The sequence below is a fragment of the Tigriopus californicus genome, chromosome 1 (assembly GCF_007210705.1).
Source record: "Tigriopus californicus strain San Diego chromosome 1, Tcal_SD_v2.1, whole genome shotgun sequence".
Classification (NCBI taxonomy): Eukaryota; Metazoa; Arthropoda; class Copepoda; order Harpacticoida; family Harpacticidae; genus Tigriopus; species Tigriopus californicus.
This window is the reverse complement of record NC_081440.1, coordinates 11,356,191-11,372,329: the sequence shown is the minus strand read 5'-3', so window position 1 is coordinate 11,372,329 and position 16,139 is coordinate 11,356,191. Positions and strand designations below refer to the sequence as shown.

Below are 16,139 nucleotides of genomic sequence, written 5' to 3'. Positions count from 1 at the left end.
GATCTTGTAAACCCTTAAAGTTGTATGGTTCCTATTAAATGCGTTTAAAGTTCCAACTAGTTTATCTTAAATTTTATATAAGTACGGGCTGATTTCCAATTTCAAGACGTTCCAATATTTGAATAGGGCCAAGAGAGGCCAAGCCAATCGTAGCGTTGGCTAAGAAAAACAAAAATCCCAAGAACGCAAAGAAGGCTTAAGGGGCCAAGAAAACCGCAGCCGAAGAAGAGGAGTAAGAAGAAAGTGATTAACCGATTTTGGCCCATTGTGGCATTCTTATCTTGTGCCCGAATAAAAGAAATTTGATATCAATTGTGGAAGAGTTCTATATTCCGGTAAACGTGATTGCTAACATCCGCGTGGCATTCCGCGATATATGCTGCCTAATGTCGATTCAAACTTTGATGAGGTTCATGATGCTGTATGAGCGGGTGCTGGTAGGAGCGAACAACCGGGGGTACGAGATCAGCTCAGCTAAATGTCAAAGGTTCCAAAGATTCCAGAGGGATAACAACGAATGGAGGAGGACAAACCAGAGAGGGCGTGAAAGCAATGAATCTGACGGTATTGAGATAAAAAGAGGAATGGGGATATCAAGTCGAGGGGACGGCGGAGAGGGATCCCCACGGGTTACAGACAAACACGCCGGGCGAGTCCCTGCCATCATTATCCACCACCGTATGGACTATCAATATTATGCCTAGATATCCGCGATCTCCACCTCCAACTCTTGGTAGTCGGCCAATCGCTGGACTTCTACATCACGCCTCAATTTTGTGTTGGGCAGCTTCCGCACTTTGAGCACCGTCAATGGGTTGACCGAAAACTCGTCGCAAATCACGTCAATCACCCGTCGAAAAGACAACTCCTGACTAGGGATGTCCACCTCAATGAAATCCTTATCAAAATGCTCCTTGCCCACCAATCGAATCTTCAAGATCCGGTACGATTTGACCGGCGGCGGGGCTCGAACCGGGGCATGCGCCGGGCTGGACACCAGTCCCCCTTGGGATGCATCGGCCGAACGCGATCGCAGCTTGTCCACATCCGGGCCCACATCCACTTTGTGCGCTAATGGCGGATGCTTGAGATAATTAGGCACAAACGAGGCATTTGCATTCGATCCATGCTGGAAAAAAAACAACCAAATATGTACCCAATGCATGCCTCAAGGCTATAGGGTATAGCTGCCTGGCTGGTTCCATTCTTGACGGGCGAGCGGGTGTCTTACCGACTCGGATTTGGGCGTTTTGGGTGTTTTGGGTCGGGGTGAATGCGTGCTGTCTCCATTTTTGACGGGTTCGGGGACACCGAATCGGACGAGAATCTCGCGTTGGGTGGTCAACATGGCCGGGGTCTCGCCTTTGGAGTTATGAATGGTCTTTTCCGCCCCACGCGACAATAAAATGTCCACGCATTGGGCGTTATTCCGCTTGGCGGCCCAATGCAAGGCGGTCCAGCCATTGATCTTGTGTTGGGCATTGATATTGGTGCCCTTGTTGAGCAACGTGGTCAGCGCGTCCAAATCCCCGAAACACGCGGCTTCTCGCAATTTCTCCTCCATGACCAACATGGATTGATTCGCCCAAGGACGGTCTCAGTTTACCAACAGGGCACAAACACACACAGACCGACCGACACCTGGGTCGGGCCAATAAGCCTTGAGTCCGTCAGACACGTGGTCACCGTACTTGACGGACTTTAAGGCTGAACGGACATGGGGGATCCGGATGACCCAGTATGACCCAACGGACGATTTAAGCCATAATATCAATGATCATGAATTATGAACCAGGTTCCCCCTTGGCTAGTGTTGATTAGGATTCCACTTTCTCCTGCAAGAGCATCGAACGCACGAACGTCAGGGACATGCACCAGGTTTACTTCGACGCATGGACGATAGAGGGCGCAGAAGCCCGGCAAGGGGCCCCATGCCCAATGCCTAGTGCCCACTGCCCAGTGGGGATTAGTGCCCCTGATGCCTCTGAGGCTTCCACGGTGGGGGGAAATGATCAGCATATGTAAACAGACGTTCATAAGTCGTATGTGAGAGACATCTAACGGGTTGGCTGGCCGCCCCAGCCGGATCAATTCTCCTTGGGCCCATGCTACTCGATCTTAAACAAGGTCTGTCATCGGCTCATAAAAGCATATCCGTGCCATTGGACGGAGGAGCAGGCAGTTCAATCATGNGCCAATCGCTGGACTTCTACATCACGCCTCAATTTTGTGTTGGGCAGCTTCCGCACTTTGAGCACCGTCAATGGGTTGACCGAAAACTCGTCGCAAATCACGTCAATCACCCGTCGAAAAGACAACTCCTGACTAGGGATGTCCACCTCAATGAAATCCTTATCAAAATGCTCCTTGCCCACCAATCGAATCTTCAAGATCCGGTACGATTTGACCGGCGGCGGGGCTCGAACCGGGGCATGCGCCGGTCTGGACACCAGTCCCCCTTGGGATGCATCGGCCGAACGCGATCGCAGCTTGTCCACATCCGGGCCCACATCCACTTTGTGCGCTAATGGCGGATGCTTGAGATAATTAGGCACAAACGAGGCATTTGCATTCGATCCATGCTGGAAAAAAAACAACCAAATATGTACCCAATGCATGCCTCAAGGCTATAGGGTATAGCTGCCTGGCTGGTTCCATTCTTGACGGGCGAGCGGGTGTCTTACCGACTCGGATTTGGGCGTTTTGGGTGTTTTGGGTCGGGGTGAATGCGTGCTGTCTCCATTTTTGACGGGTTCGGGGACACCGAATCGGACGAGAATCTCGCGTTGGGTGGTCAACATGGCCGGGGTCTCGCCTTTGGAGTTATGAATGGTCTTTTCCGCCCCACGCGACAATAAAATGTCCACGCATTGGGCGTTATTCCGCTTGGCGGCCCAATGCAAGGCGGTCCAGCCATTGATCTTGTGTTGGGCATTGATATTGGTGCCCTTGTTGAGCAACGTGGTCAGCGCGTCCAAATCCCCGAAACACGCGGCTTCTCGCAATTTCTCCTCCATGACCAACATGGATTGATTCGCCCAAGGACGGTCTCAGTTTACCAACAGGGCACAAACACACACAGACCGACCGACACCTGGGTCGGGCCAATAAGCCTTGAGTCCGTCAGACACGTGGTCACCGTACTTGACGGACTTTAAGGCTGAACGGACATGGGGGATCCGGATGACCCAGTATGACCCAACGGACGATTTAAGCCATAATATCAATGATCATGAATTATGAACCAGGTTCCCCCTTGGCTAGTGTTGATTAGGATTCCACTTTCTCCTGCAAGAGCATCGAACGCACGAACGTCAGGGACATGCACCAGGTTTACTTCGACGCATGGACGATAGAGGGCGCAGAAGCCCGGCAAGGGGCCCCATGCCCAATGCCTAGTGCCCACTGCCCAGTGGGGATTAGTGCCCCTGATGCCTCTGAGGCTTCCACGGTGGGGGGAAATGATCAGCATATGTAAACAGACGTTCATAAGTCGTATGTGAGAGACATCTAACGGGTTGGCTGGCCGCCCCAGCCGGATCAATTCTCCTTGGGCCCATGCTACTCGATCTTAAACAAGGTCTGTCATCGGCTCATAAAAGCATATCCGTGCCATTGGACGGAGGAGCAGGCAGTTCAATCATTGCGCCCCCGGCCATATGCCCCTGCTGGGGGCGTGTCAAGATTCCTTCGCCTGGACCTAGATGGTAGGGGTGGCGTTTGGGCCCGTATAGGCCTGAGAACGTGATTCAGAGTGCGTGTTATCCTCAATTTGACTCATTCGGGGTGAGCTCTACGTGTCCTAGCGAGTCGTCGGTAATATATGTCCCGTGTAATTGCGTGTTCATGTCAGGCCTAGGCGTCAATGGAGAATGCAGTGGTTGTTTTGATTGGCCTAGGCATGAAAATGACGGGTCTGTCGCCGCCGGCTAGCTCACCCTCCACCACAGGATAGCTCAGGCAGAGCCACGCCAGCTGGACCCTATGGTGATAACAGGGCCGCCGCCTCCCCTTGAGCCTATGGTAGCCTTATGGTGAACGAAAAGAGCGACGACAGAACGAGTCCGGCGGGCACGTCGGCTGACCGGTCATGTGTCGAGGCAACCATGTGCTTGAAGTTTCTATTTGGAACACGTGGACTGGAAGAAATAAACCCGGCACTCAAAGCCCCGAAGGGTATAGGCTTTACACAGGATATTACTATTATTCAGGTTGATGTTACAATGAGATAACTATATCTGAAATTTTTAATCGGTCTTAATTCGGGTGATTGGCATGACTTTTAAGTCAATGTTACTTCTAGGCCCATAGAAGCGTTCGGCCTGATATCGGCCTGCCCATGGGCGAGTTTACTCGCCATCAGCCGATTCCAGGCGAGATTGGCCTTGTCAATTTGTACGGTGGAAATAAACTCCGCCCCAAAACATACAAATGAAAGATGTGGCCTGGATCAGGGATGCTTGAGAAAAGTATTTGGAATTTTACATATTGACTTGAGTTGACGCCAAGCCGGCCCCAAGCCTCACTTTCCTGTTCGGGTGGAATTTCAACCCAGATGGATTTGTCCAGCATAAATTATAAAGTAGCTAGTCTAGTGTGGCATTAAAGTTTACTTTAGGAATTATTGTTAGCTTGTAAGGAAAGAATCGGATTAGTACTTTACAATTCTAGCACATCCATTAGGCTCTCTGCTACCCATAGATTTATGCAAGCGAGCATTCATTAATATGTCACAATAACAATATCACGTGAAATTACGTCCAAAGTAAATTGCGGATGTTGGTTGAATTTGCCCTATTAAAAAGCTAAGCTCTCTTCCAAGTTCCAAGCGCCTTCGTCATAACATAGAGCATCTGGAATGATAAAAAATCTGGAAAATCTGAGAAGAAAACTGAAGGAGAAGGGGTGGGAGCACACTGCCAATGGGTTCCATTTTCCTTTTAATGGAACAATCCAAATCATTCAGCGCTCATAGTTGCATAAATCACATTGCCACCCATCGCTTCGAATTATTTCACCCTAGCCCATTCTTCCCCATGTAGAATCCTCCTAAGTATCCGCTTGGATCTCCAATGGCAACCCTCCCACGTTGGATGGACCCACCGGATCGGCGATCGGCGTTTTTCTCTATTCTCAGCCCTATCCCCCTTCTTCTCCGCCGACTCTCCTCCTGCAAGCTTCTTGTCGTGTTCGCCGTCCTCCTCCGTTCGATCAGCTCCGCTTAGCTCCAGCTCCCATTTCGAGACGAAGAATCCGTCACGTGTTGCTAAACCTTCGAATTGTAAATCCCACGAACCATGTAAGTGCATCCAATCTCACCCACACCCCAGCTAAGGCCCTGGAGATCATCATCCAGCTAGCTAGATATCCGGGGCGTTGACGGGCGTGGCTAGTATCTACTTTTGAGAGATCCGATATGGCCGTCGAACCCTCCGGATCACCTTGTTTGTGTACATTTTGCAGCATATTTTGGGACAGGACCGGAGGAAAAGTAGCGCGTTCGCCTCCACATCAAAACATTGCACTGACTAACATTCATGCCATTCGAATTCATACATAAAACGCCCCTTTTGAAAAAAAAATCAATATCCCATCTTCATATTTTGTACGAAAAAATGTCCCATTGTTCGGGGAGTTAGTGGATTTCGAGTTTGTTTACTTGAGTGCTACTTTTCCTCCGGTGAGAGTACCGGAATACGAGCGGGTAGCCGTCTGGCCTAGCTGGGCCAAGAGCAACCCACGACCACCCGTTCGGAGAATTGCGGGCGAGCCGAGCCAATGTTATTATTATGACTCAAGCAGTCCCCTTGAGAACTGGCCCAGGGGTTTCCATGGGCAGGCAGCGAATGGCACAGCACCAAACACGCCAGCCCAGCCATACATGGCACACGAGTGGGCCCAGTGGGATGTACTTTGTTGTTGTTCGGTATATGGAAGAAAATAGGCTAGCTGGATTCCAGTTGGCGCGCTCGGCCGGCCCGATCATCACAACACAATGAATACATACCGATACATACGCCCGCCCGCGCTGCTTGAGGAATCAAGACACGAGACAAGCTGAGCGAGAGCATGGCCATGCTTGGCCATGCTTCTTATTCTCCTTCTCTTTCCATGAAAGCCGGATAAGTGTGCAAAGGCTAGCGACATTTTCTCGGCTAGGATCTGGCTGTGGCCGAGGATGGATGGAGGTGGTAGCAGCCCAGTACAGATGAGTGGGTAGGGTGGTGGCGGAGGATCAGGCCAGTGTTTTGGATGTTGTTGTTGTGCTAATGCTTGAAGTAGCAGCTCTCGAGTCGGACTTGTACTCGATGGGATGATGGTGGTGCTAGTGGATTAGTAGGAGTTCTGGTGGTCGACGTCGAGTCATCACATCGTGTTGGAGATCTGGAAGAGCCAGTGTTAGAACAGTATTCGTCCTCCGGCCTCTTCCTGCTTGTTCTAGCCAACAACCCGCTACCCGTCACCGTGAAGGAGAGAAAGAGCCGAACGAACGGAGAAGGAAAGCACTTTTGCTCTCATTGGGATTGACAAGTCCCAAGACTGTTCATTCCACCTCGGCCTTTGGAGGCTCAGATGTGGGTGCCCGCAGTCACCGGTTCGTCGTCGCCCAATGTAGGTGAACTCCTCTGCCTTAAGACCAGGCTTCTGAGCCGCCAACTCTGCCTGGCACGCCCAGCCTCGCAATCATAACAACAACGAAGACGATAAACATGATAACAATAACATTAACCTTAACAGGCGAGCTCGAGTTGGACTTCAATCCATTCCTTCCTCCATCGAGGACGAGCTCGACCGGAATTCTAGTATTCTATTCAAGTCGTTCAATACCCGGCCTTTGAAGGCGACCACGTTTTTTTGTAGGAGGGGGGGGGGCTGGGTAGGGAAGAAAGTCAGCCGAGAGAGGCCAATCTACCCAGGGAGAAGGAGGGTGGGTGGCCTTTTCGGAGTGACTTTGGAACTCGCCTTCGCTTGCTCGGTCGATCGGTCTTTCTCCGAGTCTCTCGGTCGAGTCTGTGGCTCATTTCTTCTTGTTGTCTCTTTCGTTGTCGCGGTGTACTGAACAATGGCATGGCCTCGATTTTGTTCTGGAAATGCGATCGAGAGCGGACTTACTGGACCGACTGACTCGTCAGCAGCCTCGAGCTCTTTTGGTTCATGTTCTTCGTCCCCCCCCGCGTGTTTGACGGCGAATGTTGACTCGGGCTTCCACCACTCTGACGACTTGCCTTCCCAAACAAACAGTGCAAGCCGTTGAAGACCTCGGTGAGAGGGTCAGCTACCACTATTTTCTTGTTGTCGGTCAACGTCTTTATCGAGATCAATCGCGTCTTAATCGGATCGCCCGTTAAGTGCCCCCACGGGGTCCGTGTCTCATTCGAGTCCAAGATTGAAGACCGTGAATAACCCCGAGCTAATTGCCTTTGCCTTCCCTCTAGATTGCTCGTGTGCTTGACAGCCTGTCCCAAGCCGACCCACCACCCCAGTCTTACAGCGACCACTTCAGGCCAATGACATCTCCGGCTTCACCCCGAGCCCCGCAGGACAGTGATGCGTGGGCCTTATTGGCCCTCAAAGAGCCGTCTGGACCCGTCAAGTCTAAATCACCCATCAAGGCTATGGAAGTCCCGGATGAAGACGGGTTCGACGGGCGATTACGTGAGCCCATCGCTAAACTGCAAGGCAAAGAGTTCGAGTATTTGGTGCGACAAAATCGACTGATCATCGGTCGTAACAGCTCGACCCGCGGAGATGTGGACGTGAATATGGGCCATTCCACGTTTGTGTCCAGAAAACACATCGAGATCTTCTACCAAGACAGTAACTTCTTTCTCAGTTGCAACGGCAAGAATGGCATTTTTGTGGACGGAACCTTTCAGCGAAAATCTGCTCCTCCCCTCCAATTGGCCAAAAAGTACGTAACCATTGCGTTTATTATGTCTCCTAGAGTTATGCGAATCAAACAGGTCCCGACCATCCCAAGGTTGTTTGAACTGTGTTAATGACCAAGACATCCGAGATCCTGCCCAATCAGCCTTATATTGTTTTGTGCAATATTTGTCGTGTGTCCCTGAACCTTTGAAAAAGCATGTTCCTTGTAATGTCTGGCTCAGTTCTTCAGACTGATACAACTAGAGAGAGAGAGAGAGTGGGTACCTCTCAAAAGTGTACACTTCGGCGTGTGTGTTTGTGTGTATACAGTACTTAAAAAATGTGGATACGTATCACGAGCTGCTTTGCTTGTCGAGAAGGTTGTCAATGTACTGGGGTAGCCTTGGAGGTCTTGGCGACTTGTTTTGGTCAAAAACTTGGACACCGACCGACTTTCCTCGTGGCCTCTTCGTTGTCGCTTGACTCGAATCATACCTTTCGACGATCGACCCAATGGGAATGCACTCACTCGGACAGCAGTACATCCATCTATTCACGGCTAGTAGTATACGTAGTAGCTTTAGTTAAAGGAGTTGTGGCGCTTGCACTCCGTTGTACTGAACCCACGACGACTTTTGTCCAAGTTCATGTTTCGGAGAAAAGCAAAACAAACTGAGTGACTTCGTATGTGCGTATTTACATACACACGCGTGGACAAGTTGGCACAACAGAGGACATTGTTACTTCATTGATCCTCTAGATCATCAGAAAAGAAACGTGTCACAAAACTAGACAATTACTGGTGCTCTGACGACGTGTCTCTGAGCATACGTACGTAATACTCAAAAGTAGAGCAAGCGGAGGAATGATTCTTTTCAATTTGAGCTATCAAATCACAAATTAACTTAGATGTTCGTACGTTAAGTATTTTTCTGTGCTCTCAAAAAAGTCGGTCGGCTTGGAAAAGTAGTAAACTAGGCGTTTACTCCTCTCGATGGCAAGGCCGTTCGATCGTTTCTCAAATGCAGATAAATTTGAACATAAGTTATGTCACCCCTCCTTATATTTCGTTCTCTGAATAGAAGTCTCTCTAGTTGCCGATCAGGAATAAATCGTTATCCAAAGTGTGAGTCGATTGGAATTGCATCACAATTTAGATAACAAGTCAATCGCTGTTTGGGCAGTTCTCGTCGTTCTAAACATACTAAAAATCACCCCTGAATATATATTTCTATCAGACCGAGAAATCGACAGTCAAAGTACAACGACAGTAACCTATATTATGACATTGTAAATTTTCAATGCTGACGTTGACAGAAATTGCCCTCCTAGCTTTGTGCAATGGATCATAGTTATGAACGATGTTTCCATGCTCCATTTTAGGTGCACCATGCGTTTCCCCAGTACAAATATTCGCCTGTATTTCCAATCCCTTCTGGAAGAGTCGGATCTCATGAACAAAGTGGAACTCCCTTCTCCCAATAAAGTGGACATCAAACCTCTTAGTATCAACATCCCCTCAGGTCGAGTGGACAACAACGTATACCATGCCTCTCCTCCTCATTCTCCGGCAGGAACGATCAGGTATACACCCATTTCGAGGACCTTAGAATCTAGGGGGGAATGCAAGCGCAACCGTCGCGCTCAAGACGTAAATGAAAACGAGTTCTTGTAGCTGACCAAAGGAGTCTGCTTGGAACGAGATGCGTCACTCGTTACCTCGGCGAGCGATAGGTTTGCCTCAGAGCAAGTGTTCATAGAGACTTTAGAGAGAGAAAAAGAGGCGTATTGCTTGTTTGTTTTGGGAGATCTACGTATGGCATGATTTGTAGAGCAATTTCTGGTGCTACTCTTCATCTGTGGAAAGGGTTGGTAGATTGCATTTTATTGTTTGTTGAACCGTGCTGCCGCTTTAGGTACCAATCAGCACAAAGACCATGACCATTTACGAGTTGCGTCTGGATGCAAAACAAGTTATTGGGGCATTTTTGTTGACAAGCGTTTCAAAACAAGGACTTCATTTAGAGTCACCTATCTGAATAACCTTGAGCAATGGAGCTCCACGTACAGTAATTTATTCTTGCGTTTCTTTTGAGTTGAGTTTCTCTTGAAAATAGTTGATTGACATGGCAAACGAAACCTTGGCTGAGCTCAAAAAACTGATTTAGATCACGATGAATACGTTAAAAAACAAACCACGTCCAATGACACTTGGGGAATTTGTAATGAGTCTTCTTGCAAAGTGAGCGCATTATCACACAAAAGATCTTCAAAAAGCCTTGTTTATCATGATGGATTTTCGAGAAAAATAACGTTTTTGAATTTTAAAACTGATTTTCGATAGTTCAGATTGTGTTAGGCTTTTGATATTAAGTCTCTTTGAGCATTTATTAATTGCCTGTAAGAATGTTTACACTACCTTGTAAGTTTTTGCTCGACAGGCATAGAATCCTTATCAATTGGAAACTCCTTCAATCGAGCCAAATCTCGCAAAAAGTTGCGAAGCCACTCAAAATCAATGAATATACGTATCGCATCGCATAATGTGTCATTTTATTTGTTATTGTCCTTTTTATTGGGCCCTCTGCTTCATTTTGGCGAGGACAAACAAACGTAGAAACGAGGGAATACACCTTTAATGCCAGATTTTATCAAGCTATTAATTATTTGCTAAACGGCTTATTGCTGAAGTATTGTGACACATTGAATGTATCAGCAACTCTTTTGGGGAACATTTTAAATCGGTAAAATCCTCAACACTTATCACTAAAGACGACCAAAATATGCATTTATAATTCCGTGTATGGCCTAAAAATGAACCAAAAAAAAACAGTTCAAAATATGCAGAAAAAGTGCCATAAAACCTAAAATTTGCATTGTAACAGCTCAAAATAGCTCCCAAAAATGCACAAAAGCGAGTCAAAAATGCAAATAAATGAGTCTTAAACTGATGCAATGCTTGAAAATCGGAAGAAAGGAAAAAAGTGCAAAGTAATGACCGCAGGTTGTGAGAACAATTTTGAAATCAAGAAAAGGGGCAAATAGCAGCTAAACAGAACCGAGCACATTTTGTTCACTCAAGGAAAGCGAAATTCCATTGCATTATCATTTTCACTTGTACGTGTTGCACCTTCAATTCTGTCATAAGCAGTGGACAGCTGCATCGACATACAAAATGACCAATTGCGAATAATTGCCCAACTTTGTTGCAAGCCTCTTGATTTTACTGACATTTTTGCATTTTCATTGCTGGGTACCAAGGTTGGTTGAAGGGGCAAGCTTTGCTGGCAATCAAAGGCGTTCATCATATTATTTCAATAGGTAATGTCATTCACTGTTTTATGGATATTCTTAACCTCTTATGGAATTGTTAGTAGATGTGAGTCAAAAATATCTCTCTCAATCAGTCTTCGAAAATTTTGTTCATCTACTGATGCATTGGTGTCAAAATACTGCTGCATGAAAGAGTGTAATGATTTTTGCAAGGTATTATCTGCTTAAAGCAAAAGCGCAGCAACCGATGCGTATTACATAATAGGATATATATTACATCTATACTTCTCCAAAGACATTAATGTCCATAACCTGTCATCCCAATTGTATTCAAATTTTCTTTTTCATCCTTTTATCGTAGTGTGCCCAATTCCTGTCCAACGAGTCCGAGTGGGCGTCTGCATCCCTATGGGAGCATTCATTTGGGTCGCCATTTGGACGTCAGTTCAACGGGTAGCCGAAGTCGGGTGGTGCCTCAAAGCGGGTTATTGGGCAATGTAAGTGGGCCACAGCCTGCCCTCACCGTCGAGATCGAGGACAGTAAGCCCGATGTGAACGAACTCACTCATAATGCGGTGGTGTATCCGTCAGAGGATGGCCAGCATTTGTCAACCGTTCCACCGGGGGGAAATCGGGTCAGCCTGCAAGTGACCTCCAATGGAACACCGTTCCACTTGCCTCCGCCGCCCACGGAGACCGTTTCACCCTCCAAACAGGTTGGTTGAAGAGTTGTGCTGTAGGCCAGGAGGTCTCAAATCTTTTTTCCGCTCACCCTTTTTCCTCTTGATTTGATTTTTGATTTTGATTTTTTCAATTTATTCTAGGACGAGTCAAAACCTCCCTTTTCGTATGCTCAGCTCATCGTTCAAGCCATTTCACAGGCTCCGGACAAACAGCTCACCCTTTCGGGCATTTACACTTACATCACAAAGAACTATCCCTACTACAGAACTGCGGACAAGGGATGGCAGGTAATTTAGATCAAGAGGGCTCACTTCTTCCGGATCTGATTACTTTAATCCCAATTGCTGTGCCCTTTCAGAACTCTATTCGCCACAATTTGTCGCTGAATCGTTACTTCGTTAAAGTCCCCCGCTCTCAAGAGGAACCTGGGAAAGGTTCCTTTTGGCGAATTGATCCTGCCTCCGAGCCGAAATTGGTGGAACAATCCTTTCGACGCAGAAGGCAAAGGGGTGTTCCTTGCTTTCGAGCGCCGTTCATGGCGTCCAATAGCCGCAGTGCGCCTTCCTCACCAAATCACGTGGGCATGTCCGGGTTGATGACTCCCGAGTCGCTCTCCAGAGAGGGATCACCCACTCCGGCCGAGATCACCTTGCACGCTGCTCATCCCGAGGACGGACATCAAATCGTTGGCACACACCTCGAGGTCAAAACGTCCACCTTCACCCCGAATCAACGTAAGTTTGAAGTCGAATGAGGCCAGAAATATGAGGATGGTATGTGCAATTTTGTCTTCATCCATGCTTGTCCATTGCAGAAAATGCGCCGAGCCTATTCAATCCCATCGTTCTCACCCCCTCCGGCCATCAGCAGCCGATCCAAATTGCCACCCCAAATAATCAACCCCGTGTGATCGTGGCTCAATCTGGCCACGGTGGGAACCAACCCCGTCTCCTTGTACCTGCACAAAACTTGACCTTACTTAATGGCAATGGCATGACCACCACCGGCATCAGCCAGGCTTCGTTCATGCCAAAATCGGAGGGTAAGGATGACCGAACATGACTTCTTGTTCTTCCGAAATTTTCACTCACGCTAACGCTTCAAACGCTCGTTGCCTTCTAGTTGAGACTCACAAAATCATCTCGAGTGGCGGTGGGCCACTGATTCTTCAGACAGCGATGCCCAATATCAAGTAAGTCGGGGCTAATTGCCACCACCCAATCAAGTTGAACAGAGCAATAAAGCAAGGAAATATCAACGTGGCTCTTCTTGGTTCTAGCACCACTACTACGACTTTCCTGACAACGGATGGCTCGAATGTGAAACGAATCATATCCGCTGCGCCCTCTGCCCAATTGGTGACCACCCCCAATCATTCGGAAAGCAATAGCATTAACCTCTCTGGTGTGACTGTGACTCCAGCCATGACCATCGTGAGCACGTCCAGTGCGCTCCCCGTCATGCACAATCTCTTGAACCACGGCTCGAATCCGAGCTTATCGGTCTCGGTGGCTCAATTTGTGTCAGCAAATAACTCCTCGAAAAACGGTGTCACGGTTAGCTTGACCAGTTCGCCTTCGTCCATCGCTCCCATTCCGGCCACTACCATCGAGGTCCCGTTAAAGTCCACGTCTAAGGTTGAAGTCAAGCCCATCATGGAGGAGCCTCAGGCCAAACGGGCCCGGATAGATACGGTCGTGCCAGCTTCTCAGCCCCAACAGCAGGCCCAGCAGCATCTGGTGGTGAGCGGGGGTGGCACCAATGGAGAGCATCACCACCACCATCATCATCACAACAATCACCCACAACACAAGTGATGTTTTTGGTAGCCCCACGCTTGTTCTGTCCCTCCCGGTTTTGGCTTTATTGTGTAACAAACCAATCTACTAGTAATGAAATACAATGATATTCTTTCTACTTGGAAAAGAGTTCAAACAAAACCCAAGCAACTCCTAACCCCACCCACACCCACACAAATACCCAGTTATGGTTGTTCCGAGCTGAGCAAAGCAATTATTATAATTATCATTTTGCCCTCATCATTATTATTATTATTATCATTGTTATTATGACCGAATTACAACCGCATCTTTGTCATGTTCCTGCGTTTTAGCCGAACCAACTTTGTTTCTATTCTCGACTTCTTCCGCGGAGGCTCCTTTACTCCCGATTTTAATTGGGACCCTCTTCTTACATCTATGCAATCACTGAATACATTATGCTGATCCTGTCTGAACTATACGTAGATACTTCTCTTTTTCATTTGTTTCGCTGAACTATTTCTTTGTCGATGGCCAAAAATGGGGCATCAAAAGAGAAGACATCTGTTGCTGCTGTGTAGAAATCATGTTGAATGTTGCCACGAATAAACACTATTCTGAATAAATCTGAATTGTCCTCAAGACTTCACTCTTTCGCATAGTTGATTGGTTACAGATACAGATTTCCAACATGACTTCAAAAACTGCGTCCAATGACTTACAACCTGAGACATTGAAACATAAAAAGTATGTCGAAAAGATGTGTGACACACTACGCATTTATTTTTAAATAATGTCAATACAAAAGCGTCACATTTCAATGTTGTACGAATCATCTATATGGTATTGTAAAAACATAACGTGTCAAATGTCTAGGGTAATTTTGGGTTGGTGTGTTGCTGCTACAGAAAACCGCTCAATTGAATTCAGATGAAGCATTTATCCTGCCATATAATCATAATTAGTCTGTACAGGCAAACAATAAACAACAAACACAATGACCAAATCAAATATTTATGCACTTCACCTACTGGCTTTTTAATCCATCTTATGCATTTTCTGGGTACTTTTTCTGCAATTTGAAGTCATCAAAACAATTTCCAGGTTTTGAGTTCCAAAGCTCAGTAAACGAAGCGGAAAGTATTTGAAGAATATGGTCACATCCGACAATATTTTCCATTCCAATACTTCCCTCCTTTGTATTGCACTTGCTCATTTATCAGGGACGATTGGCGAAATAATAGGTACACTTAAATTGTGTCCACATCGACAATTGAGTCAAAAAACGAACAGGAAAAATATTTAAAGAACACTCATCTCCGACAACGACAATGTTTGCCATTCTTGTACTTGACTGGAATTTGGCGAGTTGTGTAAGCACTAAATCCGGGGAATTGAAGGTAAAAATTCTCTTCAGGTTTCCAACCCGTTTTTACTTGTTTTCAGCCACAAGCAACGCGAACGAACAGCACAACTTTGAGGGCGACCTGCATCATTGGCGCATATGCTGAACGGACGGGAGGGTCCTTGAGAATCTTTGTTCAACTTCAATGGCGCATTGTCTGGTGTTCCTGTAATCTTGATGAGCTTTATGCTCACAAAGTATATGAATTCTGAGAGGAAATATGAAATTAGGAATTCCTGACAAGATCCCATTTTCTTGGAGCATTGATGATCATGATTGGCGAAGCTTGGAAAAGTAAATTTGACTATCCTTATCGTTGCTGCAAAAAATCATACAAGTTTTATGGATTTGTGTCATCAATTCATGCGTGCATACATCTTGGAGGGGGGGGGAGGGCATTCATCATGATAGTATTTTTAATATTCGCCAACTATTTTTGGGGTTGAGTTTCTGCATCTATTTATGTAAAAATTAAACCGGAACGATTTCGAATGTACTGAGACCCGTTTTTCCTTCGTGTCAATTGATCTGCGAATGTATCAAAACATAATACAAATATCTTAATATTTTAAAGTTTACGGTAAAAAAGTTATATACATTGAAATTATGTTTAATTTTTGACTGCATAAGGAGCTACTTGTTAGTTTTTACAATCTGCGTTATATTGGGTGGTTTTAAACCATTGTTGACGCTCCTAAAGGGTATAAACAAGGATGAGCTCATAATGATCTAACAAAGATTAAAAAGTCCTAAAATTGTGCTGCTACTGTATGTACTGAATATCATCGTATGTTTTGCACCCTTGAGCCGCTAGAGAGTGGATGCACTTAAAACTACAAACTGAAATCGAGGATGACACTACGATACAGGCGTACCTAAAGTTGGTAGGTTTTGGCCATTGACATTCTTCCATTTGTTGAGACAGGTTGAAGCAATGATTTAGAATGATACATTTAGCCATTGCCTGTAACCATAATACAATTTATGATGACTTGTTCATCGATATCTACCTATGACATAGCATTTGGTATAAACATGTAATATAGCGATATATAAATGAGGATTTTGTAGCATTTCAACCTTGAAATGGTTCAGCAATAAATTTTAAAACTTTCCTTGATTTTCTATGTTATTTTCTTATCTTCTTT

The 16,139-nt window shown here is 46.4% G+C and overlaps 3 protein-coding genes across 7 annotated transcripts; 1 reads left to right on the top strand and 2 right to left on the bottom strand.

The window, feature by feature from the left end:
- Positions 1-310: 310 nt before the first annotated feature.
- LOC131890055 (ankyrin repeat domain-containing protein 40-like) lies at positions 311-2,036 on the bottom strand. Its single transcript, XM_059239365.1, has 2 exons — positions 1,232-2,036; positions 311-1,129 (listed from the first exon to the last, which is right to left on the bottom strand). The coding sequence occupies exons 1-2, from the start codon at positions 1,571-1,573 to the stop codon at positions 701-703; spliced, it is 771 nt and encodes a 256-aa protein (XP_059095348.1). The 5' UTR covers positions 1,574-2,036; the 3' UTR covers positions 311-700.
- Positions 2,037-2,183: 147 nt separating this feature from the next.
- Positions 2,184-3,511, bottom strand: LOC131882683 (ankyrin repeat domain-containing protein 40-like). Its single transcript, XM_059229954.1, has 2 exons — positions 2,685-3,511; positions 2,184-2,582 (listed from the first exon to the last, which is right to left on the bottom strand). Exons 1-2 carry the CDS (start codon positions 3,024-3,026, stop codon positions 2,184-2,186), a joined length of 741 nt encoding a protein of 246 aa, XP_059085937.1. The 5' UTR covers positions 3,027-3,511.
- A 1,642-nt stretch (positions 3,512-5,153) lies between these two features.
- Positions 5,154-14,230, top strand: LOC131889729 (forkhead box protein K1-like). Of its 5 annotated transcripts, none has more exons than XM_059239095.1 (9): positions 5,154-5,299; positions 7,437-7,912; positions 9,253-9,453; positions 11,504-11,858; positions 11,967-12,113; positions 12,185-12,560; positions 12,641-12,868; positions 12,949-13,018; positions 13,106-14,230. In XM_059239095.1, the coding sequence occupies exons 2-9, from the start codon at positions 7,509-7,511 to the stop codon at positions 13,641-13,643; spliced, it is 2,319 nt and encodes a 772-aa protein (XP_059095078.1). In that variant the 5' UTR covers positions 5,154-5,299; positions 7,437-7,508; the 3' UTR covers positions 13,644-14,230. The 5 variants fall into 5 exon arrangements, with proteins under 5 accessions (XP_059095078.1, XP_059094920.1, XP_059095228.1 ...); XM_059238937.1 differs by lacking the exon at positions 5,154-5,299 and adding an exon at positions 6,296-6,612; XM_059239245.1 differs by lacking the exon at positions 5,154-5,299 and adding an exon at positions 6,298-6,616.
- The last annotated feature ends 1,909 nt before the right edge of the window (positions 14,231-16,139 follow it).